General features: G+C 41.0%; 1 protein-coding gene and 1 long non-coding RNA gene across 7 annotated transcripts in view; one reads left to right on the top strand and one right to left on the bottom strand.

The window, feature by feature from the left end:
* LOC121927826 overlaps positions 1-9369 on the top strand; it is a 29667-nt gene extending 20298 nt beyond the window's left edge. Inside the window, exon 3 of the long non-coding RNA XR_006103343.1 lies at positions 8418-9369. This is a non-coding gene — a long non-coding RNA (uncharacterized LOC121927826). The remainder of the gene's footprint in view (positions 1-8417) is intronic.
* The window catches only part of KIFAP3 (kinesin associated protein 3), a 173428-nt gene that overhangs the window by 15039 nt on the left and 131610 nt on the right, over positions 1-26779 (bottom strand). For all 6 annotated transcript variants that reach the window (XM_042461751.1, XM_042461753.1, XM_042461752.1 and 3 more), the window contains 2 exons: positions 16525-16623; positions 6252-6337 (listed from right to left, as the gene is read on the bottom strand). In XM_042461751.1, the coding sequence (XP_042317685.1) occupies positions 6252-6337; positions 16525-16623 (185 nt within the window). The remainder of the gene's footprint in view (positions 1-6251; positions 6338-16524; positions 16624-26779) is intronic.

Raw genomic sequence — 26779 nt, 5'->3', positions numbered from 1 at the left:
CCAGGGGTATCAAGATCGGGATTGACCAAGAGTGTTCTCAAACGTGATCTTGAGCGAGATCTTGAATGAGAGGATGGAGTGTCTTGTGGGGAGGCCTGTCAAGGTCTGTCAGTCTCCTCTTGCCTTGGAGGAATGTCCGGAGATGGAGTGTGTTCTTGATGCACTTGTGCTTCAGTAGCAGCTACGGGAGCCCACTTTGGGGACCGAGACCTCTTAGGGTTCCAATGTTGCAACATCTGGGGGTCTACAGGCATGTAATAATGGTCCATCTCGCTATTGTAGATGTCTGGATTCTGCTGCAAGATGGGATCTTGATGGCTCAAGTCATATCCTGATCCCCAGGACTGTGGCGGGGAGGGAGACCAATGGGGCCAGACCTTCTGAGACCATGTTGACAAATCCAGATAGGGAGTAAGAACTGGGAGATCTGGGTCTACAATCTCCTTCTTGGACTCTGAGTTGACACCAATGTACAGGATCTGAATATCTCGAGATGGTCTCAGTAGCATGAGAAGTAGATGGTGCATCCCAAGACGCTCGGTCTCGTTTGGTGTTTTTCGAGCACATGGAGGCTTGGAATGGGCTGCTCTCTGCCCATGGTTGGCAGCTGCATTCTTGAGGTTTATTCGACCCTTGGTCAGAGGTAGAACACCACGGAGAAGGATCGAGCTCATCCAAATGGTGCTTAGAAGCTTTTTTGGCCTTCGAATCATCCCAAGCCCAGCTTTTATTGGGCTTAGTGGTATTTTTTTTCTTTGTCCTTCTTTGAGGACTTCTCCTTCTCCTTATGAGCCTCCTTGGGCTTATCTTTAGCCCAAGGTGGTGCAGGCTCAGAGCTTGCCGAGGGTGCAGAGGGAGGAGCCGGAGGGGCAGAAAAAGGGCACAAGGCCTGTTCATAGAGGGCTGCCTTCAGTCTCAGTTTTTTTGGGCTTGCTGGATAATGGACTTGCAGAGGACACAAGACTGTACATTGTGCCCCTCGCCCAGGCAGAGAAGACAGGAGGTATGAGGATCTTGGCCAGGAATCTATTTCTCACACCTCTTGAAAGTGGTAGATCTTGTGGCCATCATGGAAACGACTAAATCCAAAATGCCAAGCTCAAGTGAAATCAACAGTCCAGAATCAGGCTATTTATGTCAACCACAAAGTCTGAAATCTGAAAGAATGGTCAAAATCGTAAGCCAAAGGTCAGTTCGATATCCGTGAAAACAGTTAGGGAGAAGAGTGATTCCAGCGAAGTTCCTTCAGAGCTGCTAACATGGCGAAAAAAGGAACTGAGGAAAGAGTCGGAACGCTAGGGGATTTATATAGGGTGGGCAGAGCTACTGCCAAAAAGTTGTAAAAGGAGTTTTGCCCAGTGATTCCAGAAGTTTCCGAGCATTACTGCGCAGAAGCAGAAGAATCCTTTGTGTGATTTGCAGAGACCACGAAGAAGAGAGGAACCTTCCAGATACTTAAAGATCTATATCATGTCTCTTCTCAACTCTCTCCTCTCTAAACTCAACATATACAAGTTCTTAAGCCGTTCCTCATCAGGCTTGGTTTCTAAATCTTTCAAAATTTTACTCCCTTGCTCGTGAACAGCTTGTCAATATCATTCTTCAGTTGTGGTACCCAGAACTGAAGCCAGTATTCCATATGTCTGGTTGCACATCACTCCTAGAAATAAATAGTAAGCTCTAGCAGCATTTTTGAAAAACCATCTCCTTGATTTTTTTAGTTAAGTTTTATTAGTTCAAAAACAAAAATACAGTGTATTAACTGACATATATACATCTTTCTATATTACAGTTATATGTTCATTTTATATAAATCGACTATTCCAAATAAATATATTTAGCATTTATGTTGACATTATTAATCTTCCAATAGGAGAAAACCTATAAAGGGTGATCATCATTTTCTTTCTTCTCTTTCTATATTATTCTACACAACTTCTTTTTAACTTAGTCATATTAATTATTCTGATTGCCTCAAAAATACAAAGCTTGAGCTCAATACAAACACTCATGAAAATAAAACTCTGTGAGTACAAATGTCTCTTAGCCAGTCATTTTTGAGTTATAATTCTAATTCGTGGTTTCATTTTTTATCACAGTAAGAGAGGAGGCTTATCCATCGTTCTTCAGATTTTGTATCTGGTTCTCATGCCAAAGATTCTGAGATTTTATCTATTTCAGCAATCTCTAACATTCTCAGTAGCCAATTATCTATTGGGGGTACCTCAGGAGATTTCCAGCTCTGTGCCAGCATTACTCTCGCTACTGAAATCATATAAAGAATCTGTCTCCAATATTTAGTTCGATCTTTATGTTGGATGATGTTAGTCATATTTAATAGATACAGTTCTGGCATAAATTGAAAAGAAATGTCTAGAATAGAATGGATTGATTTATGTATTTCTCTCCAAAATTTTTCTATCACAGAACACGACCACCACATATGTAGCCAATTGCCAGAATTCTTTTTAATTTAAATTTAATTTGTTTTATTTATATACCGCTATTCCAAAGATCATAGCAGTGAACAGCAAGTAAGCTAATTAGCAAGTAAGCTAATTTGCCGCCAACAATCTGGGTACTCATTTTAGCGACCTCAGAAGGATGCAAGCCTGAGTCGATCTTGGGCAACAAACCCAACAGACCATATTTGGATTTTTATATATTTTGGCCAATCTGGATGGGGTTAGATGCCACCTTGCCTCCATTTTATATTTCCCCTTAAGGTTTTGGTTTCTCATAAATTTTTTAGTTTGTCTCCTGGTTTGAGTTCAATTATCTAAAGGAATCACTTCACCGGAGTCTGTTGCCCATCTTAGCATATGATCTTTAATTATGTCTTCTTCTAACTTCTTAGTTAAGATTGCTTTATAGAATTTAGAAAATTGTTTAGGTTTTTCTTCAAACATTATTTCATCAATTTCATTGTTTTAAAAGTAAAATCCTATCTCCTTTTTGTCTATCATAAATCTTTCCATCAATTGATGGTATAACAGCCAATGCGTCCTCCTATCGATTTAATGTCTTTTATATCCTTCAGCTCTAGATCTTCTGAACTCTTGCCTTTCTTTAAGATATCTTCATATTTTAACCATAATTCAGTTGTTTTATATCTATTTAATAAAGCTTCTTGTGGTGAAATCCAGCCTGGGATGCCTCGAAAGAAAGCTGACTTTATTTTTCCCCAAACCTTAATTAAGGCATTTCTTACAATATGGTGTTCAAATTCCTGTTTAACTTTTACTTTGTCATACTATAAGTAAGTGTTCCAACCGAATTTTAAATTGAAACCTTCCAGATTCAACAATCTCTTATTTTTAAATTTAATCCAGTCTTGGATCCAAATTAGAGCACAAGCATGTAATAGGACTCTATGTCCGGTAGTGCACAGCCTCCATCATCTTCTGAGTCCATTAATGTCTTCAATTTAACCCTCGGTTTATTTCCCTCCCAAATGAATCTTTTAAATTTTTTATTCCACATTGTGAAGGGTTGTGAATTATGTATGATGGGTAGGTTAGAGAATAGATAGATAAATTTAGGTAGCACTGACATTTTAATTAAGGATATCCTGCCATAAAATGATAGGCCTAGTTTAGACCTTTTTATGAGATCTGACTTGATTTTGTTCCATGTTTTTTTCATAGTTGTTTTGAATAGTTCTGTAGTTCTTTGTAGAAGATAGATACCTAAATATTTTGCTTTTATGACAATTTTGCAATGGTTTTTTTTTCAGATAAGGCAGACTGATATTTTTAGTGATAAATGTTGGTTTTGTTTTATTCAATCTCCTTGATTTTTTTACCTGAAAAACAACTATCCTTGGTCTTTAATATATGAAATGCAATTACAATAGCCACTAGTTTCAGGACACGTATTTGTACCTGTCCCTGGGGCCCAATATACTTGGACGGTGATGTCTTAGTAATGAGCTCCTCATCCTTGCTGAAGTGCATCTGTCATGGTTACACAAGATGAAACAGACATTCTGAATCACATTCCTGCAAGAGGTTTTGCACACCACAGCATAGTATCCTGTACGTTTATGAGTAATAAATGTTTCTTTTCCTGACAGTCTTGCTGAAAGTTATAATTTTGAATGAACCTATGTTGAAGATTCCAAAATATGAGATGATCTAGGTAAAACACTCATGTGGTAGCAAGCGTCAGGCCTTTCAGGGGAAGTAATGGTGCCACTCTATTCTGCTTTGGAATAGTGTGTCTAGTTCTGGGCACCACAATTCAAAAAGGATGTTGAGAAACTGGAGCTTGTCCAAAGAAGGGCAACTAAAATGGTGAAGGGTCTGGAAACGATGCCCTATGAGGAATGACTTAGGGAGCCTGCAGAAGACAAGGTTAAAAGGTGATATGATAGCCCTGTTTAAATATTTGAAGGGATATCATATTGAGGAGGAAGCAAGCTTGTTTTCTGCTGCTCCAGAAAACAGTACCTGGAACAATGGATGCAAGGTACAGGAAAAGAGATTCCACCTCAACATTAGGAGGAACTTTCTGACAGTAAAGTCTGTTCGACAGTGGAACACACTCTCTCTGAATGTGATGGAGTCTCTTTCCTTAGAGGTCTTTAAACGGAGGCTGGAAGGCTATCTTTCAGGTATGCTTTGATTGGGAGTTCCTGCATGGCAGGGGGTTGGACTGGATGGCCCTTTTGGTCTCTTCCAACTCTATGATTCTAATGACAAAGGCCATGTGTTGAATTCTGGATTTCAAGCACAGAGCTTTGAATCTTAACTTTTCTGCTCAGTTCATATTGATCTGAAGGTCCAAGTTATGTAGAAAAAGGGCCCAGGGCAGGTCTTGATAGACTTGATGTAGTCAGTTGTCTATATAGGAGAAAAATATGTACTCCTTGAGTTATGAGGATAGAAATCACTACTGCAAGGCATTTTATAAATACAGTGCGCCTGCGTCATACGCGGGCGCCTTTTACGAGGTTTTCATCTTATGCTGAAAGTTGCACTACAGAAATTACAATGGCGTACGTTGCGTGTCATGCATGAGCCCCATTATTTTCAATGGGGCTTGAGCATAGACGCTATTTGCCTTTCAAGGAGGGGACCGGAACAGATCCCCCGTGTAAGGCAAGGGCACACTGTATTTGTGCAGTTGCAGATAGTCTGAATGGAGGCACGTTGTACTGTACATTCTGCCACAGTGCAAAATGGAAGTATCTGCTATATTGAGATCTGATTGCAATTAATCTTTGATTTCTATGGAGGCAAACCAGTTTTTGTGACATAAAATAAGGAGAATGGACTGGGTCATATGACATTTCTGGCTTATGATATTCCAACTAATTCCTCTCAGCTCCAATGAAAAGAGATTCTACCAAAACAAAACATTAGGAAGAACCTTCCATAACAATGGAACACGCTGCCTTGGAGTGTGGTAGAGTCTGCTTTTGAAGGTTTCTAAACAGGCTGGATGGCCATCTGTTGGGAGTGCTTTGATTGTGCATTTCTTTTTACAACTCTGCAGAAGTAGAACAAAAAGTCAATCGCACAATCCTTACAGATGATAGTGATATCCAAGGATCAGTGGTGATGTTCTTCCAGATGGTGAACTGGCAGAATTATTTTGGAGTTATAGATGAAACATTTTGTGTAGAACCTCTTTTGTCTGGATTGCAGATAATGCCTTAATGGAGGTTGGGATTCAAAGGCAATTGAAAATGGTTCTTTGAAAATGGTGATGTTTGGTAACAAGACTTAAGGAACACAGCAAAGATTACTAGGAAGATCTAGATGGTATAAGAAGAAGTAGTTGGATGATGGACTGATGTTAGACCCATTCTCCAAATCTCAATTTCTTTGTAATGGAATGTGCCTTAAAGAGATGGTCCATTGCCTCATCACTATTTGTAATTGGTTGACTGGCTGAACCGAAGGGTGCTCAGCAATGGCTCCTCTTCATCTTGGGGAGAAGTAACCTGTGGGGTGCCATAGGATTCTGTCCTAGACCCAGTGCTATTCAACATCTTTATCAATGACTTGGGCCTGCTTATCAAATTTGCAGATGACACCAAATTTGGAGGAGTATTTAATACCCCAGAAGAGAAGATCAAAATTCAAAATGACCTTAATAGATTAGAACGCTGGGCCAAAACTAAACAAAATGAATTTCAACAGAGATGAATAATTTGTAAATACATTTTCAGAGGTCATATGCAAATTCAGAATAACATCTTCTCATTTTTATTTATGCTCATCCAATCAATCAGTTTCACTTACCGCTATTATATCCAGTGTATTGTCACAGACTTTACAGATTTCAGCATTTTTATCATGCATAAGGTCTATCAGATATGCTGGAGCCTCTAAAAAGACATAGTTAAGGATGTAAAGCATTTTTGACACCTCCAGATTACCTCCAGAATACAGTGTTGCTATAAAACATATACAGGGAAATTAAAGAGAAAATACACATTTATCATTGTGCCCTAATAAGGATGGGTTTGAAATAACCTGTAATTAAATCAATTTAGGGGAGTCCTGGTGGTTCAGAGGTGAAATGCCAGTACTTCAGCCACAAGGTTGTGAATTCGATCCCAGGGGCTCCAAGGTTGACTCAGCCTTCCATCTTTTCGTTAGTTGGTAAAATGAGTACCCAGCTTGTTGGGGGCAATTAGTTTACACATTGTGAACTGCTTAGATAGTGCTGAGTTCATTGAAAAGTGGTATAGAAATGTACATGTTATTGCCATAATCATGGGGTAGTGGGATGATGACGATGATGATGATAGTATTTATTTCTATCCCATTCCCCCCCCCCTAGATTGGGACTCAAAACGGTTTACAACAATTAAAAACATTGTTTAAAATCTACAAAATACAAATGTTAAAACACAACTAAAGAATCAGAAAAAATTATAACCGGGTTAATACATATATAATTAAAACACACACACACACACACACACACACACATACCAGCACAGCAATTAGCAATATCCAGTGCATTGTGTAAGATGGCCCTTATATCTATTGCTCATCAAAATGCCTACCAGAATAGAAAAGTCTTTGCCTATCTGTGAAAAGAAAGTAGGGAGGGTGCCAGTCTCTGGGAAGGGTGTTGCAGAGCCTGGGGGTAGCCACTAAAAAGGCCCTCCCCTGTGTTCCCACTAGATGTACATGTGAGCATGGTGGGACAGAGAGAGATCTCAGGCTGGTTCATAAGGGGAAATGTGGTCTTTCGAATAAATAATAATAATTATGGGGTGAGTTTCGATAGAAGAGCTTTCTGAGAAAATGGAAAGGTACATAAAAGGAGAAAGGACATAGGCAATATAAAAATAAATCCCAATTTTTGCATTTAATTAGGTACTGGGCCCAAACAGACAGACCAAAATAAAGCTGCTTTGGGTCACTTTGGAGGCATGCTGTTTAAATGACACATGCATCTTAACAGGACCGAAGCTGTGCCAAAGCTGTACTCCAGTCCTTAGGACTGGAGCGTGGCTTTGGCATGGCTTCCAGCCTCTTAAGACACATGCATAATTTAAACAGCATACCTCCAAAGTGACCTGAAGCAGCTTTATTTTGGTCTGTCTGTTTGGGCCCACTATAAGGAAGGTTTATGTATTTCTATTTAGAGGCAAACTGCTATGAGCTTAATGGAATTTAAAATAATGACAATCAACTTCATATGGACCCCATAAGGGAAACGTGGGATATAAATTATGAAATGAAATGAAATCTAACACACCTCCCTGCCTCCACTTGTCACAGGAGAATCTAGGAGAAGCTAGGGCTTGCTGTCAAAGATGTGTCAAAGCCTGCCTGAGTAAAACACAAAGATACTCCAAGTGTCATGCTTCTGTCCTCTCAGTCTAATCTCATTTTTTTATATACTTTTGTTAAATAATTTAAATAGGGTGATAAAATGCAGTACTGTCTAACTGCCTTGTCAAATGGAACCCATTCTGTTTCTCCATATTCTGTTCTGACAGTTGCTTCATGCCCAAACTATAGATTGTACATCAGGACAATCAAATGATATGGCACTCTCACTTTTTTTAAAAGAGCAATCCATGGTTTTTCATTATCTACTCAGTCAAATACTTTTCTATAATCTAGAAATGCAGAAGCTGACTCCCTGCCCCCCAAATTCTTTGTTATACCTCATTATCTAATGTATATTCGTAATATGGTCTCTAACGTCTCTTCCTTTTCTGAATCCAACTCTAATGTCTGTCACTTCTCTCTCAATATATTGTAGAAGTCTTTGTGGTAAAACTAGCAGCACTTAGGGGAAAGAAAGGGAAAGTAATGCAATGGTCTGATGGCTATTACAATCTCTGGTGTCCCTTTTCTGGGATACTGAAATGTATACTCTGTCAGAGATTATTTGAGCTTCCTTGCAAAGGCACACTTAATTCTGACCTTTCTTGTTTCCAGGCTAGAATCCTGCTCCTCAGACTGCTGGCTGCCTTGTCTCTCTGGACTTCTTGACCTTGGATTTGTCTACATGTCTCATCACTCTCTGGAACCCTGGACTTCGGATCTCTGACTACTCTCTGGGTTTATGCTCTTGGACTCTCTTGCTTGCTTTGCTGGACTGATTTAAGTTCTGGACATTTAGAACTGTGTGCTGTTATCAGCCTTCTTGGACAATACTATTTTTTAAAAGTCTGTGGTCTTTTTGCTTTTCGTATTCATTGATAATTGTTAAAATTTGGATGATTCCTATATCTACAGTTGAAACAGTTCTACTGGTATGCCATCTGTTCCTGGTGACTAAGTACTTGGAGAGATACATCTACTTCACTATCTAAAATTATGGATTTGTAGGAATCAGTCATCCCCTTCATTTGTTTTGTACAGTTCTTCAGTTTATTTCTTCCACTTTTTCATTTTGTCCTGATCATATAATGTGCTTGCTCCATATTGATGATTCAGCATTTTAAATTGCCTTGATTTCTCAAATCTCTTGGAAAAGTTATCTTTTAATACCTCTTTTGTTGTCTTCGTCTATTTTCACTGATTAGTGTAACAGTAACTATAAGTTGATTAGCATTTCAAAGAGGTTCATCTGGCTCCGCAAATGGTGCCGCCAAACAACTGTCTCTGCAGATGGTGCTGCTGAGAATGATTGTTAGCATTCTTTAGATTCGTAGATCATGGCTTCAGGAAAGGAGACTGGCAACAGATGGGTTGCATCTTACACCAGTTGAAAGAAACATTTTTGCCAATACAGTAGTCTCAAAAATTTGATCAGGAGGGCTTTAAACTGAGTTATGTGAGGGAGGGAGATCATATTTTGGAAGGCAGGAGTTCATCAAGGGCTGGAGATAATAGTCAAACTGTTATAGAGAGAACAAGGAAAATAGCACAGGGACCCAACAATGGGAGGGGAAAAGCTTTACACAAGCAGCGGGGGGGGGGGGGAGGGCGGGAAGACCTATGGTCTTAGATGTCTCTACACTAATGCACAGAGCATGGGAAATAAGAAAGATGAACTTGAAGTCCTAGCCCAACAAAGAAAATACGATATAATAGGCATCACTGATTCCAGCAAAAGAACGTACTTGTGTATATGGTTGTCAAGAGGTAGAGGACCTTGTTCATTACATGTTATTTTGTCCTCTCTACCAAGAACCAAGAGAAAGGTTCATTACACCTATAATAGAAACCAGTCCCAGTCAAAACCCACAGGATATGATTTTTCATCTTCTACTGGACCTGAATAAATATGTAACCTGGAAAGTAGCTTTGTTTGCCTTAGCAGCTAAAAAAATCAGGAACAAGTATATAACAGGGATAGCCATAAACTGTAAAGGTGATGACTATATTTGACAAAATTTTTAACCCATAATGACAACTGTTGCTCGTTTCTTTAGAAATTCTATACCAGATACGAGATACTCGCATTTTAGATATAATTTACATGTATTTTTATATTGTTATATTGTTATATGTATTGTTATATTGTTGTGCTGTGCAATGACCTTTGGTCAAAAGCAATAACATTTGAATTTGAATTTTTTATTAGGCATCACTGAAACCTGGTGGGATGAGTCTCATGATTGCAATGTAGTAATAGAGGGGTATAACCTTTGTAAGAGAAATAGGCCAAACAGGAAAGCAATATATGTAAGGGATGTTTACACCTGTGAAGAGATCTAGGACTTATATCTTGGAAGCCAAGTGGAGAGCATTTGGATAAAAATTAAAAGGGAGGAAAACAAAAAGGATGTTATTGTGGGAGTCTATTACAGACTCCCAAGTCAGACTGAGGAATTGGATTAAGCTTTTTTGGAACAGATGGCCATACTCTCAGAAAGGAGAGATACAGTGGTGATGGGTGACCTCGACTATCCTGATATTTGTTGGAAGTCAAACTCACCCAAAACTTTAAGGTCTAGCAAATTCTTCATTTGCCTGTAAGACAGTTTCATTATCAAAAGGCAGAAGAGTCAACAAGGGAGTCAGCTATTTTAGATCTGATCCTAACCAACAGGGATGACCTAGTTAATGGGGTGCAAGTTGTGTGATCCTTAGGTGGGAATGATCATGTTCTCCTGGAGTTTGTTATACAGTGGAAAGCAGAAGCCAAGCATAGTCAGACACACATTATAGACTTTAGGAAAGCCAACTTCAGTAAACTTAGGGGAATACTGGGGGTGATTTCAAGGTCAGGAATACTATAAGAGAAGGGAGTTCAGGAAGGATGGGAGTTTTTCAAAAGGGAGATACTGAAGGCACAATTTCAAACAGTTCCTATGAAGAGGAAAAATGGGAAGTGTCTTAAGAAACCAGGATGGATGACTAAGGAACTTTAAACTGAGCTAGATTTTAAAAGGGACATGCATAAGAAACAGAAAAAAGGGGGAAATCTCCAAAGAGGAATTCAAACAAATAGCTAAAATGTGTAGGGTGGGCAGTCAGAAAAGTTAAAATGCAGAATGATCACACACTTGCTAGAGAGGTTAAGAACAATAAAAATGTTGTTAGGTCGGTATCAAAAGGAAGAAGGAAATGGTAGGGCATTGCATGGAGAAGTTGACAACTAATGAGGAACAGACAAAAGGCAGAACTATTCAACACCTTCTATGCCTCAGTCTTGTCACATAAGAAAAAGAGTGCTCAACTTGAGGAAAATGGAGCAGGTGATGCAGTAAAGGAAATACAGCACAGAATAAATAAAGAGGTAGGACAGGAATACCCGGTTAATATAAATGAAGTATGCAGGGCCAGATGAACTACACTCAATGGTATCAAAAGAACGGTTCTAAGTAATCTCAGAGCCATTGCCAATAAACTTTGACAATACCTGGAAAACAGGAGACGTCCCAGTGGACTGGAGGAGGGCAAATGTTGTCCCATCTTTAGAAAGGGAAAAAAAGAGGACCCAAACAATTTCCACTCAGTTAGCCTGACATCAATACCAGGAAAGGTAACAGAGGATCTGGGAATATTTAGAAGGGAATGTCATAATAGCAAAAAGTCAGTATTGGTTTCTGAAAAACAAGTCATGCCAGACAAATCTTATCTCTCTCTCTCTCTCTCTCTCTCTCTCTCTTTATTTTTTGAAAAAATTACCATCTTAGATTAAGGGAATGCTGTGGATGTAGCATATCTTGAATTCAGTAAGGCCTTCAATGTGGGTTACACAATGCAACTGTTAGGTGAATTTGTAATTGATTAAATGGCTGAACCCAAAGATTGCTCAGCAATGGCTCCACTTCATCCTGCAGAGAAATCTCTAGCCAGGTGCCACATGATTCTGTCCTAAGCCCAGTACCATTCAACATCTTTATCAATGACTTGGATCAAGGAATAGAGGAGATGGTTATGAAATTTGCAGATGACAGCAAATTAGGAGGAGTAGCTAATGCCCCAGAGGACAAGATCAAAATTCAAAATGACCACAATATTTTAAAAAGCTGGGCCAAAACTGGACTGCAACAGGGAGAAATGTAAGGTCACTTGGGGATAGAAAATGAAATCCACATATTTTGGATGAGGAGCACCTGGCTTGGCAACAATACATGCAACAAGGATCTAGGTGTCTTAACAGATCACAAATTAAACAAGGGCCAAAAGCAATGGGGCAGCTAAAAAAGACAACATGATTCTAGGCACCATCAATAGAAGTGTAGTATCTAGCTCTAAATTAAGAACCTGAGTTTTCAAGGGGAGTGTAACCCCATCTAACACAGTCTGAATCCCTATTCCCAGATCTGTCTTTTGGCTGACCAGGATCACTTCTGTCTTGTTTGGATTAAGCCTCAATTTGTTTGCTCTCATCTGGTCCATTACAGTGGCCAGACATCAGTTTAGGACAGGAACAGCTTACTTGGAATTAGGGAATGGGATATCCCCCATATCCTTTTTAAATACTCTGTTAATTTCTGCCAATCTCTGTTAACCTTATCTACTATTTCCCCTCTTAACCGTAATGTCAACTTGTCCATGTCTATAGCCTCATATAATTTCATTAATCAATCTTCTTTTTTTTGGGTATATTTCCAGATTTCCATTTGTGGGCTATGGATATCCTTGCCATTGTGATCACATAAATCCCATACTCTTTCTCCAATTCGTCATTCAACATATTTAATATATACCTTTGACAAGGTTTCCCATGATATTCTTGTAAACAAGCTAGTAAAATGTGGGCTAGACAAAGTAACTGTTAAATGGATCTGTAATTGGTTGACCGGCCGAACCCAAAGGGTGCTCAACAATGGCTCTTTTTCCTCCTGGAGGGAAGTGACCAGTGGGGTCCCACAGGGCTCTGTCCTGGGCCCAGTGCTATTCAACATCTTTATCATTGACTTGGATGACAGAATTGGGAGCACACTTATCAAATTTGCAGATGACACCAAATTAGGAGGAATAGTTAATACCCCAGAGGACAGGACCAACATTCAAAATGATCTGAATAGACTAGAAAGCTGGGCCAAAGCTAACAAAATGAAATTCAACACAGAGAAATGTAAGGTACTGCACTTAGGGCGGAAAAATGAAATGCACAGATATAGGATGGGAGACACATTGCTGAATGAAAGTACATGTGAAAGAGATCTAGGAGTCCAAGTAGACCATAAGTTGAACATGAGTCAACAGTGTGATATGGCAGCTAAAAAGGCCATTGCAATTTTAGGCTGTATCAATAAAAGTATAGTGTCTAGATCAAGAGAAGTAATAGTGCCACTGTAGTCTGCTCTGGTCAGGCCCCACCTGGAATATTGTGTCCAGTTCTGGGCACCACAATTCAAAAAGGACATTGAGAAACTGGAGCGTGTCCAGAGGAGAGCGACTAAAATGGTGAAAGGTCTGGAAACCTTGCCCTATGAGGAACGACTCAGGGAGCTGGGGATGTTTAGCCTGGAGAAGAGAAGGTTAAGAGGTGATATGATAGCCCTGTTTAAATATTTGAAAGGATGTCATATTGAGGAGCGAGCAAGCTTGTTTTCTGCTGCTCCACAGAATAGGACCCGGAACAATGGATGCAAGCTACAGGAAAAGAGATTCCACCTCAACATTAGGAAGAACTTCCTGACAGTAAGGGCTGTTCGACAGCGGAACAAACTCCCCCGGAGTGTAGTGGAGTCTCCTTCCTTGGAAGTCTTTAAGCAGAGGCTGGATGGCCATCTGTTGGGGATGCTTTGATTTGGATTTCCTGCATGGCAGGGGGTTGGACTGGATGGCCCTTGTGGTCTCTTCCAACTCTATGATTCTATGATATACAATTCAGGCTGCCTTTGTACTGTGATACCTAACCTTTCACATAATGTTTTATTCACCATATCCCAATATTTTCCCACCTTTTTATACGAACACCAGCAATGGTAAAAGGACCCTGGTTCTTCCCCACACTTACAGGAGAAATTGTTTTTGTTTTTACACATTTTTGACATTTTCTCTGGGGTCAAATACCATCAGAAGTATATTTTATAATAATTTTCCCTCAGTCTTTGGGACACAGTATATCTGTTTATACTCTTCCATGATTTTCTTCATTTCTCCAGTTCCAATGTGTGTCCAATATTCATAGTCCATTTCATCATTACCTCCTTGACTACTTCTTCCTCTAATTTTAACTTCAAAAGACTGTTATAGAATTTCCCAATTAGGCCTTTTGGTTCTTGTATAATATTTTTGTTAATTTATGAATCTTTATCCTTATCTATAAATCCAATTTTTTTGTCCATTTTAAATCATTCCATAATCTGTCTGTATGGAAACCAATTGATTTCATGACCTTCCTTTATCAATTTTTCTTGAGATTTCAATTTTAATTCTCCCTTCTGTTTTTAAAGTAAATTTCCGTATGTAATCCATCTCCCTTCTTTGAAAATTGTCCTGGGGCGAGATCCAATTAGGTATTTTCTCTAGTATTCTTGGTTTATATTTTTTTTCCATATGCCTATCAGAGACCTTCTAATAGAATGGTTATTAAAATTTCTATCAGTTTGCTCTTTCCCATAGCCAAGATACGAATGCCACCCAAAATAATGTTCTTTCCCCTCTTAATTCCAATAGTCTGGCATCTTCAAGTGTCACCTATTCCTTTAACCAAGAGGGACAACAAGTGTCATAATATATTTCGAGGTTGGGGACTCCCAAATCTCGAGCCTTATCACATGTGAAACAGGACCCTCAATTCAAAGCACTTCCATAGCGAGGGTGAAACAGGGTCACTTTGAATCCAAGGCAATTCACGTGATGAACCATCACACATGAAGAACTTAATTGTGATTCCTGTGTCAAAGCGGAGTGAGAGCACTTTTGAATTACCACACCAGTACATAACATGCGGATTCAACAATTCGAATTGGCATCCCAGTGAGGGTATGAACGTATTGAGACCTTTTACGCTTCCAGGGTGAAGAAGGGGGCCACTTCCTAGTTTCACTTTCACGTGAATGCAACCCTCATGTGAATTGTTCCTCTCATCTCTCCCCCCAGCCTCTGATGGCCCCCTCCTTTGCTCCCATCTCTCCCTCCAGCCTCCTGTTTCCTTCCCTTCAATCCTGTCATTAACATCTAAATCTACCCTCTGTTTCATTCCCCCAACCCTGTCATCTAGATCTAAATCTACCCTTCGTTTCAATCCCTCCATCCCTTTCCAGTTTCACGTGAATGCTATCCATACATGCCCTCTGCTTCATTCGAATGTGTCACCTATCTCTAAATGCCCTCTGCTTCATCCAAATGTGTAACCTATCGCTAAATGCTCTGTTTCATCCGAATGTATCACTGGCAAAATTATTATTATTATTATTATTATTATTAATAATAAATTTCTTTCACTGCATAATAATAATAATAATAATAATAATAATAATAATAATAAATTTCTTTCACTGCAAAATAATCAGTGTAGAAGCTGCAGGTCTACTTGGAAGTAAATCCTTTTGGATCTGAAGGAGGTTGCATCTGCACTGGGAAAAAATCCTGTTTGACTCCACTTTAACTGTCTTGGCTCACTGCTATGAAATTCTGGGAACTGTAGTGCAGAGGCCTTCTCTGCCTCAGCAAACTAATAACTTATTATTATTATTATTATTATTATTATTATTATTATTTTAAAAGATAATTATTATTTAAAAACAAATAAATAATTATTATTATTCTGGGAGTTGGAGTTTGTTGTGGGGTCCTTGGTTCAAGAAATGGAATTCTGGGAATTCGAGTTTGTTGTGGGGTCTTTGGCTCGAGGCTATGGAATTCTGGGAGTTGGAGCCTCCGCCCGAGCTTCTGGTGGCCCCCTCCTTTGCTCTCATCTCTCCCTCCAACCTCCTGTTTCATTCCCTTCATCCCTGTCATCTCCATCTAAATGTACCCTTTACCGGAAGCAAATGGGGCAAAATTGCAGCGCAGAATCATGGGAAATGTGGGACCTTGGAGAGTTTTTTTTTTGGGGGGGGGTGTACCAGGACGGAAGCAAAGTTGCATTCTACACCAGACCATTTCGGAGTGAAATCGAAGTGCACTTCGAAGCAACTGTGAATTCACTTGTTACCGAATTCACTTTGGATTCACTGTGGAAGCACCACGGAACAACCCCCCATAGAAAGCAATCACGTGTGATAATACATCACATTATCGTGTGAATTCGCATAGTTGTATCTGCAGTCACATCGAATCAGAGTGGCAAAACCTCCATGTGATAAAGTCCCTCCTCTTTCTTTCACATCCTGTAAAATTTTAACTCTGACCCTTGGTTTTCTTCCCTCCCATATAAATGATGTGATTGCCTTATGCGATAATCTGAAGATCTTTTTAGGAATTGTTACCGGGATCATTGGATAGGAAAATAATATTTTCGGAAGTAGAAGCTTCTTAATTGTGGCAATCCTACTCAATAAAGTACTTTGCTATTCTTGAAGAACTTTGTAAAAAGTTATGCTACTTTCCTCATTTAAATGATCCACAACTACAAAATTATTTTCCAATTCATTTTCAAATTTGTGGTATACATACAAATACATATGCTTGAATAGAACAAGATAAAATCACTGCAGCAAGAACTATTTACACTAGAAAAGGATACGTGTCTCCTTGATGATGACATCTCTTGTGGCTTGATGAAAGACCATCTGGTAAAACACATAAATGATTTGGCACACAAACTCATCATCTTCCTGCTGAGCTACATAAAAGGAAAAATAATAACTCCTATCAAATGTTAGAGCTCCAGTTACAAACGCAGAAGCACACAAACATGAAGGCAACGTATTCCATTTACTGGACTAATATAACCCACATAAATATACATATTACATACACATAACCTCCTTATCTGTGGAGGTGATGTCCCTGTAGATACCTGACATCATGGACATTAGGAAACTATATTATTTTCAATGAGACAAACAACTTCTGGCCCAAGCATATCATCAAAATCACAGTGGAGTATCTACAAATGTCAAGAGAGAACACTTTTCAAGGCATTTCTCAGTCTTCTGGTGCTAGTGTATGGTATGCTTGGGCTGGAAGTTGACCACAGAATTGCATCAGAGGACCTAGAAATGCCTAGAGAGAACATATTTTTTTCCAGATGTAGATAAGTGAAACTGTGGGAACCAAATCTATAGATATGGTGGTTGTACTGTACACCAATTTTTAGCCAGAACATTCTCTTTTATTAAAATTTGGCAATTTCCAACAAAGTAACCTTCTCAAGGTACCTCTCTCCAGCACCTCACAGAGATAATTTCCCCACCCCCTTTCAACGTTACTTACAGAATAGGAAAAGTCTTCATAAAAGAGATGTAGAAGCTTTAGCCTGCCATGGGCTATATCCCCTCAATGGTAACATTTGAGGCCCATGCACTGGCAGTGGCTAGGTTCAGAGATAGTGGTAGGTAGAACCAGAAGCCAATACAGACTAAATTGGAAAACATATACTTCTCCTTCTATTTAAAGGGAGACACAAGACACTGCAGCAACTATAGGACCATAGCACTGATCTCCCACATAAGCAAAATCATGCTCAAAATTTTGCAACATAGACTCCAACCATAACATGGAGAGAGAAATCCCAAAGGTTCAAGCGAGGTTCAGGAAAGAAAGAGGTACTAGGGACCGCATTGCAAACATACGATGGCTAAAGAAGTGCACTAAGGAATTCCAAAAGAAAAACAGCATTTGCTTTATAGACTATAACAAAGCCTTTGACTGAACAGAGATCATGAAAGACTATGGAATGCCCTTAAAGACATGGGAGTTCCAACATATCTGATAGTCAGGACAATACAGAACAGAACACTGAGAAACAGAAAGGTTCCCAATTGGAAAAGGGGTCAGACATGTTTGCATGCTTTCACCCTATCTGTACAACTTGAATGCAGAACGTATTACAAGAAAAGCAGGCTTGGACACAGAAGAAGGAGGAGTGAAAATAGGAGGAAGGAATATCAACAATCTAAGATATGCAGATGACACCATAGTACAGTCGGCCCTTCTTATACACGGATATTTTATACACGGATTTAAGCATACACGGTTTGAAAATGTTCCAAAAAAGTATAAATTTACCTTGATGTTCCATTTCTTATTAGGGACACCATTTTGCTATGTCATTATACTTAATGGGACTTGAGCATACACGGATTTTGTTATACACGGGGGATCTTGGAACCAAACCCCAGCGTATAACAAGGATCCACTGTACTAGCAGAAAACCTCAAAGATCTGGAACACCTACTAAGGAAAATCAGAGAAGAAAGTGCAAAGGCAGGCTTAATGTTGAACATAAAGAAAACAAAAATAATGACCACCGATGACCTTCACAAGTTCAACCTAAACAATGAAGAAATAGAAATAGTAAAAGAATTCCCATACCTGGGATCAAACATTGATAGAAATGGGGACTGCAGTCAGGAAATCAGAAGAAGTTTAAGAATGGGGAGGGTGGCTATGAAAGAACTAGAAAAGATTCTAAAATGCAAAATATACAACTGAGCACAAAAGTCAAAATCATACAAGGAGGAAAATCAATTCATTTGAGATATGGTACTGAAGAAGAGTGCAAAGAATTCTGTGGACAGCCAAAATGACAAACAAATGGGTCCTGGGGTGCATCAAGCCAGATATTTTCCTGGAAGCCAAGATGACACATCATGAAAAGTCATAAATCACTGGAAAAACAATAATGCTAGGAAAGGTGGAGAAAAGTAGAAAAAGAGGAAGACTGCATGCTAGATGGATGGATAATAGAGTCATACATGATAATAGAATCATACATGACATTGTATTCCTTATTACCATGTATGGATGTGAGAGCTGGACAGTAAAGAAAGATGATAGGAAAAAAAATCAGTTCATTTGACATGTGGTGCTGGAGAAGAGTGCTGAGGATCCCATGGACAGCCAAAAGGACAAACAAATGGGTCCTAGAGCACATCAATCTGGAAACCTCCCTGGAAGCCAAAATGACCAAACTGAGGGTGTCATACTTTGGACACATCACAAGCATGGAGGACTCATTGAAAAAAGACAATAATACTGGGAAAGGTGGAGAGAAGTAGGAAGAGAAGAAGGCCACAAGCAGTGAGTGGATGGACTCTATCTATTAAGGAGGTAGCGGGTATGAGGTTGCAGGAATTAAGCAGAGCAGTGGAGGACAGAGGGTCTTGGAGATGTCTCATCCATAGGGTTGCCATGAGTCGAGATCAACTCAAAGGCAGTTAACAACATGAACCAGAAGCAATAATTGGAAAACAGTCTTCTCCTTCTGTTTAGGTACAGAAACACAGCAATTTCTTTGACTCTGTTCAGGCAGCTGATCTGGATTATAACAGAAAGAGAGGTCCTAGGCGAGGGAAAAGAGTCCAAAATCTGGACTGAACAACTGGTTGGGTTCCTACTCTTGCTTTGTGGTATCCTTAGAGACAGCACAACCCTCTGCTATTTTGAATCTTAGCTGATTTCAATTATGAATTTGCTACAAAAATATATTAACTAACTGTATGATAAAGTTCAAAAACAGCAGACATTCATAAATCTTATCTATATGCATTATTTTATATTTTTCTCATGCTATCTTTATATTCTTCTTGGATAGTGTATACCATCCCTTTTCCCACAATTCTGGAAGATGGAATGTTCTTGATATTTAGTTCCACTCATCGAACTTCAACATCTTTTTTTTAAAAAATATTTTTAAATTGCATTTTCCAGCAATAAAATTCTCTCACATACATTCTACATACATACCCTGTCTTATTTTCCTATCCTCCCTCCACCATCCCTTAATTCCCCTTATCCTCTTCCCCTTCCTTCATTCATATGACTTCTTTAATTAACCTCCTAATAATTCAATCCAATAGTTTTAACTTTCTATTCATACAACTATTTCACAAAAAATATTTCATACATAATGTGTAAAAAAAAATTTTTTTCCTACATCCTGACCATAAATTGAAAGGTTCATTAGATTTCTTTCTTTAACTGAGGAGGAGCCACCACTGAAAGGAGTCCTGAACATGTTGAGGGAGGGTCAACCTTTTGGATTGGCTGTCATTGAGATGATCAAAAGAGGAGAGAACCAATGTTGAAGCGGTCTGAACCTTAGGCGTGCTAGGTAGACAACAACCATAGTGGAGGCCATGAGGCTTAGGAGGCATTGGATGTCCCTCGTCATGGGACAGTGGGACGAGAGGACAGAGTGGAGATGGGACCAGAGAGTGTCTGCTCACCTGATGAACAAATAGGCGCGAGCCATTAGTACAGAGATGCACCGATGTAATCTATCATTTTGACTAGTTCCAGGATAGATTTGGAGGAATTGACAGTGAGGCCCAATTCTGTCAGAAGAGAGAGAGAGTGGTATGTATGTCCTGTGTGCGGGAAGACGACACCAGCAGCCAATCATCTAGATAGGAGAAAACTTTTATTCCCTGGAGACAAAGATGAGATACCGCCGCCACCATGCATTTTGTGAATACCCTGAGGGGCAGTAGTGAGGCTGAAGGGAAGAATAGTATATTGAAAGAGATCGTCATAGACAGCGAAGTGTAGGAACTTCTAGTGTTGAGGCCTGATGGAAATAGGCATTTTTTAAAGCAATGCAAACCAGTCTCCATGATAGAGAAAGGGAAGAATGGACTGGAGTGTTATCATCTTTAACTTTTGTGGTTTGATGTAAGAATTGATGCCCCTCAGGTCGAGGATGGGGCAAAGGCCTCTGTCACTCTTGGATAAAGTGAAGTACCAGGAGAAGTAGCTGTCCAGCCTGCAACTGGATGGAATTCCTTTGAATGGCACCTTTGTCGATAATGGAAGAGATTTCTTCTTAAAGATGGAGTGGAATAGAAAATGCCTAGAGGTGGAATACTTGAAAACTCTATTGTGTAGCCCAGACAAATGATGGTGAGAATCCAGGTGTCTGTAGCGATTTGACACCAGGAGTTGGGAGTCTGGGCAAGTGAGACGGAAAGAGAAGAGAGGATGGTGGTGTTGTCCTGGAAGACATGTCAAAAATGTGATTTGGTGGAAGAGGACTTCTTGGTGGACTGTTGTTGTTGCTGTTGTTGTTGAAAGTAACGTTATCTATAGGGCCTCAGAGAGAATTGTTCAGAGGAGCCCCTATATTGAGAAAATGGTCCGGAATGGGACTTAGAATATTGAGAAGGGGTGGGCTTAGAGCGCCACTGCTGTCTCTTGTACTGTTGTTTTTGACCTGCGTGCCTTGGCCAGGGTGTCCAGGGAGTCCTCAGTTTTAGATGCAAAGAGACTTTTACCTTCAAATGGAAGATCTTCAATTCATTTCTTGGCCTTTTCAGTAAGGTCCATGGATCTTAGCCAGGTATAGTGGCGAAGGGCTACAGCAGTCGGGATCATCTGAGCTGAACAGTCAACTGAGTGTCTCGCTGAATGTATTTGTCGGTTTACTAGCGAGAGAGCCTCTGTGTAGAAGTCCAGAGCCATTGATCTTTGTTCCTCAGGCAAATTGGGGATAAAAGAAGCCATCTTATCCCAAAGGAACTTCTGGTAGGCATCCATAGAGGCTTGAAGGTTACCAACCTTGGCAGAGAGTGCCGCTGACTAGTAGAAATGTCGACCAAAGATGTCAAGACGTTTACCTTTCTTGTCCACTGGAGTTGAATGCGTCTTACCTGAGGACTTGGAAGTAGATCAACCATTAGTGAGTTAGGTGTCGGGTGGGTGAACGAATATGGAGCCATGTCCGGTTGGACTCTGTACATGCCTTCCAACTTTTTAGAGGCAGGAGATACAAATGCAGGTTTTAGCCAAGACAGGTTCATCACATCACACAGGGAAGCCAGGAAGGGTAGCACAGCTGTTGTTAAAACCAGTGTCTACTATCTGAAAAACAGGATCCCACAGAGGCTTAGGATGGGCATCAACATGTAGGTTGATGGCTTGGGCCATCCTCTGAACCACATCAGAAAAGAGCTGTACGTCCTCAGAGGGAGAATGTGGCGTAATATCTTTGATCTCCTCCTGCGGGGAAGAAATGACAGGAGAGGTAGATGTTGGAGACATCTTGGTGTTGTAGGCCGATTCCTCAGTGGTCATGTGAGGACTTGAGTTGATGCTGGAGGAGACAAAGCTTGTATCAGTGCCATCGAGGAGATGATTGAACAATAGCAGGGATCGGTGTTATTATTAAGCAGTGTTGTTAAAGAAAGAGATCAGATTTGTCTGGCATGACTTGTTTCTCTGAAACCCATGTTAATCACAAAAAGTCAACATGGGTTTCAGAGAAACAAGTCATGCCAGACAAATCTGGTCTCTTTCTTTGATAAAATTACCAGCTTGGTAGATGAAGGGAATGCTGTGGATATAGTATATCTTGATTTCAGCAAGGCCTTTGACAAGGTTTCCCATGACATACTTGCAAACAAGCTTGTAAAATGTGGGCTAGACAAAGTAACTGTTAAATGGATCTGTAATTGGTTGACCGGCTGAACTCAAAGGGTGCTCAACAATGGCTCCTTTTCATCCTGGAGGGAAGTGACCAGTGGAGTCCCACAGGGCTCTGTCCTGGGCCCAGTGTTATTCAACATCTTTATCAATGACCTGGATGACAGAATTGGGAGCATACCCATCAAATTTGTAGATGACACCAAATTAGGAGGAATAGTTAATACTCCAGAGGACAGGATCAACATTCAAAATGATCTGAATAGACTAGAAAGCTGGACCAAAGCTAACAAAATGAAATTCAACACAGAGAAATGTAAGGTACTGCACTTAGGGCAGAAAAATAAAATGCACAGATATAGGATGGGGGACACCTGGCTGAATGAAACTACATGTGAAAGGGATCTGGGAGTCCAAGTAGACCACAAGTTGAACATGAGTCAACAGTGCGATGCGGCAGCTAAAAAGGCCAATGCAATTTTAGGCTGTATCAATAAAAGTATAGTGTCTAGATCAAGAGAAGTAATAGTGCCACTGTATTCTGCTCTGGTCAGGCCCCACCTGGATTATTGTGTCCAGTTCTGGGCACCACAATTCAAAAAGGACATTGAGAAACTGGAGCGTGTCCAGAGGAGGGCGACTAAAATGGTGAAAGGTCTGGAAACCTTGCCCTATGAGGAACAACTCAGGGAGCTGGGGATGTTCAGCCTGGAGAAGAGAAGGTTAAGATGTGATATGATAGCCCTGTTTAAATATTTGAAAGGATGTCATATTGAGGAGGGAGCAAGCTTATTTTCTGCTGCTCCAGAGAACAGGACCCGGAACAATGGATGCAAGCTACAGGAAAAGAGATTCCACCTCAACATTAGGAAGAACTTCCTGACAGTAAGGGCTGTTCGACAGTGGAACGTGCTGCCTCAGAGAGGGTTTGAGTCTCCTTCCTTGGAGGTCTTTAAGCAGAGGCTAGATTGCCATCTGTTGGGGATACTTTGATTTGGATTTCCTGCATGGCAGGGGGTTGGACTGGATGGCCCGTGCGGTCTCTTCCAACTCTATGATTCTATGATTCTATTGACGTCGATACTGAGACCTGGGCCACTGGTGCCATCTGAAGAGGAGGACTTGGAGGCTGAGAAGCAGTGACAGTAGTATCAGGTGTAGGCAAGAGAGGTCTGGAGAAGTTACTGTCTATCTGCCTAGGAGAGCGGGATTGGGAGTGAGGTCGGTAGTGAGAAGGGGAAACCGAGCGGAACTCTCTGTAGTGGTAGCGATTCCTGTTTCTCTCTCCAGTATTCCTTAGCACAGTGACATGCAATGCAGGATGCTGAAGAGTATGGAGAATCTTGGAAACAGAGTCTTGGAAACTCTTGAGAGGGTCCATGCGGTCTCCAGACAGAGTCAGGGACCTGTGGGATCGAACTGGAGAGACGTCACGATGTTGAGAAGGACGTGACGTACAGAGCCTATAAGTCCTTGATGGCAAGGCAAACAGCTGTGTCAGTACCGATGTTGGGACCACTGTCTGTGGAGTGACCATTATTGGCATGGATGGTGTGAGCGTCAGTGCAGGGGGCAGAGATACACTCAACAATGCCGAGGTCAAAGCATCTGTTGTCGAGTCTAAGACAGTGACAGATATGGGAGCTTGTAGAGCCGGTGATGGTGTTGAGACTGGCATCAAGAAAGCCATGGTTGACAAGCTGGAGTAGGTGTTGACATGGTCGTCGAGGCCAGTGGAGAGAGGGCTGGAGCCAAGGCCTTGGCCTTATGCTTTTTCTTGGATCTCTTGGTTCCATGATCCTTAGAAGGATCAGGCCTCTTTTTGTCTTTCTGTGGCTGTCGTGCCTGAGAGGGAGAGGGAACACTTGTAGTGATGTAGACTGAGCTGCAGATGGCGGCTGCAACACTGGCGGGTTGGGTAGTGAGGTCGATGCTGATGGGCTTGATGTCGGAGCCAGAGGCTCAGGCGGAGATGTTGACGTCGAGCCTGACGTCGATGTTAAACATTTCCGTTTTGGAATCCTCCGCAACTTGGGAGATCAGAATCAGAGTCAGCCTGGCAACAGAAAGAACGTTCCCAAGAGAAATTTTTTAGCTTTTGGGCTCTATTAGAATTTTCTACAACCAAGGAAGAGCAGATTGTTGGCGACTTTCTGGAGGGCTTTCTCTGCCACCGCTCCAAAAATTTGGAATGACCTGCCGGAAGAGATTCGCCAATTGCCCTCTCTGGAGGTTTTCCAAAAGGTGATAAAAACGATCCTCTTCCAGCAGGCCTTCCCTGATTGATTATGCTCAGAACCGACTGAATCCACCCATCTCACCACGTCCCCTTGTTGATTGTGTAATAATTTTTGATGTATTATCATATATTTTAATTATGTTTTTATTATTTTAAAATTTTTATAGTTGGGAGGGAGGCTTAGTGTTGGGGTTTCATTGGTTTCTTGTTGTTTTTATTACTTTGTATTGTATAAATCATGTTGTTACCCACCTCAATCCCCAAACGGAAGAGGTGGGATATGGACAGGTTGCATACCTGTAACAGTGTTTCTTCAATTGGTCATCTGCAAATACTTACAAATGGGTTGTACTGTGCCTGCGCAGTGCTGCTCAGAAAACTTCTGGAATCACTGGGCAAAGCTAACTTTGCAATTTTTGCAATTTTTCCCATCCTTTATAAGCCCCATGCGTTCCCGCTCTTTCCCCAGTTCCGAAATTTATGCCGCATAAACAACATGGGAATGAGCCAATGAAGAGCAGGACACTGAGGGGAGGACGGGCGAGATTTGTATGTATTCGCAGATGACCACTCGAAGAAACACTGTTACAGGTATGCAACCTGTCCTTCTTCGTGGTCTCTGCAAATCATACAGATGGGTTAGATTGACAAGCTTCGGTCAGTGGTGGAGGGAGTGTCATGACACCGGGTAAGGTTCAAACAAGCTGTGTTTATTAATCACAATAAAATGTTTAACCCAAACTGTGAGAGTTGTGCTATTATTTCAATCAACAGCACTCAACATATTCAAGTCAAAGGTAAAACCGTGCATTAGGTCATGTAAGACCTGTATGTAAACTACAGGAATGTTGTAAACCAAGCCAATCTGGCAAAAAAGACATTCCCCGAACAACAAGTAAACAAATAGAAATGCAGTGCAATCAATGTATTCCTGAAACCAACACTGCCCTCCCAAAAGCTGCGTCCCGTTTGGCCCTGGTGTCCAGCCTATAATGCTTAATGAAAGTCGGGGGCTGGGACCAAACAGCAGCCTTGCAGACATCCTCCAAAGGGACCCCAGTCAGAAAGGCGGAGGATGTCGCTACAGCCCTAGTTGCATGGGACCGAACCGTGGCCGGGAGAGGTCTGTCCAACAGTTCATAGCAGAGGTGGATGGTACCAGCCACAGGCAGTCCCTTCGTCGGTTCCGAGTAGCATTGAAAAGGTCTCTCGGGAAGGCTTGAAACTGCAGTTATGTTTAAATAGAAGGCCAGAGCTCTCCGAATGTCCAATAAATGTAAGCAGCGTAGGTATCGGTATCGTTGGTTGGGTTCAAGGCCAGGGTCAGTAAAACAATGTTCTGACACATGTGGAAGGCAGACACCACCTTAGGTAAAAAGGTAATGTCGGTACGGAGGACAACCTTATCCTTATGGAATCTAAGGAAAGGCTGGTCCCTCCACAAGTCATAAAGTTCACCTGCACAGCGGGCAGAGGTGATGGCCACCAGAAAGGCTGTCTTCAAGTCAACAGCCACAAGTCAGTTATGGCCATAGGTTCAAAGGATTTGGATTGCAGAACAGACTGCACAGCATCCAGACTCCAAGCAGGTGCCGGTACCGAGACCGGAGGATAAAGGTTGCTGCAACCTTTCAGGAAACTCTTCACAAGAGGGTCTCTGAAAAAAGAAGGTTTGCCATCAAACTGGAAATGGGAACAGATGGCAGAAAGGTAACATTTGATGGAACTGAGGCACAGCCCCATATCCAAAAGTGTCATCAGAAACTCCAGCACAACTGAGGTCGTCACTTGGGACGGAGAAAGGCCTCTTGCAGAGAAGAAATCAAGGAATTTCTTCCATTTGGAAGTGTAGGACTTTTTGGAGCTGGCTTCTGGGCAGCCAAAATCACGGTCCATACCAAGGGAGGCAGCTGGTCTAGGGACGTAGTCTCCACGCCACCATCGGTAGGTTCTCGATGTCTGGGTGATGGACTCTGCCGTCCTGCAGAGTGAGAAGATCTGGACGGAACTCGAGCCGGAGAAAGTGTCTCCTGGATAGGTGGATCAGGGACAGAAACCACGGCTGTCATGGCCACCAAGGAGTGATGAGGATGGCATCCGAGCAGTCCCTTGTCATTTTGGACACCACCCTGGTGATTAATGGGAATGGAGGGAAGGTGTAGAGCAACCAATTACA

This window comes from Sceloporus undulatus, chromosome 4, assembly GCF_019175285.1.
Source record: "Sceloporus undulatus isolate JIND9_A2432 ecotype Alabama chromosome 4, SceUnd_v1.1, whole genome shotgun sequence".
NCBI classification, from domain to species: Eukaryota; Metazoa; Chordata; class Lepidosauria; order Squamata; family Phrynosomatidae; genus Sceloporus; species Sceloporus undulatus.
Note: the sequence above shows the minus strand (reverse complement) of the source record. Positions and strands in the feature narration are given on the sequence as shown.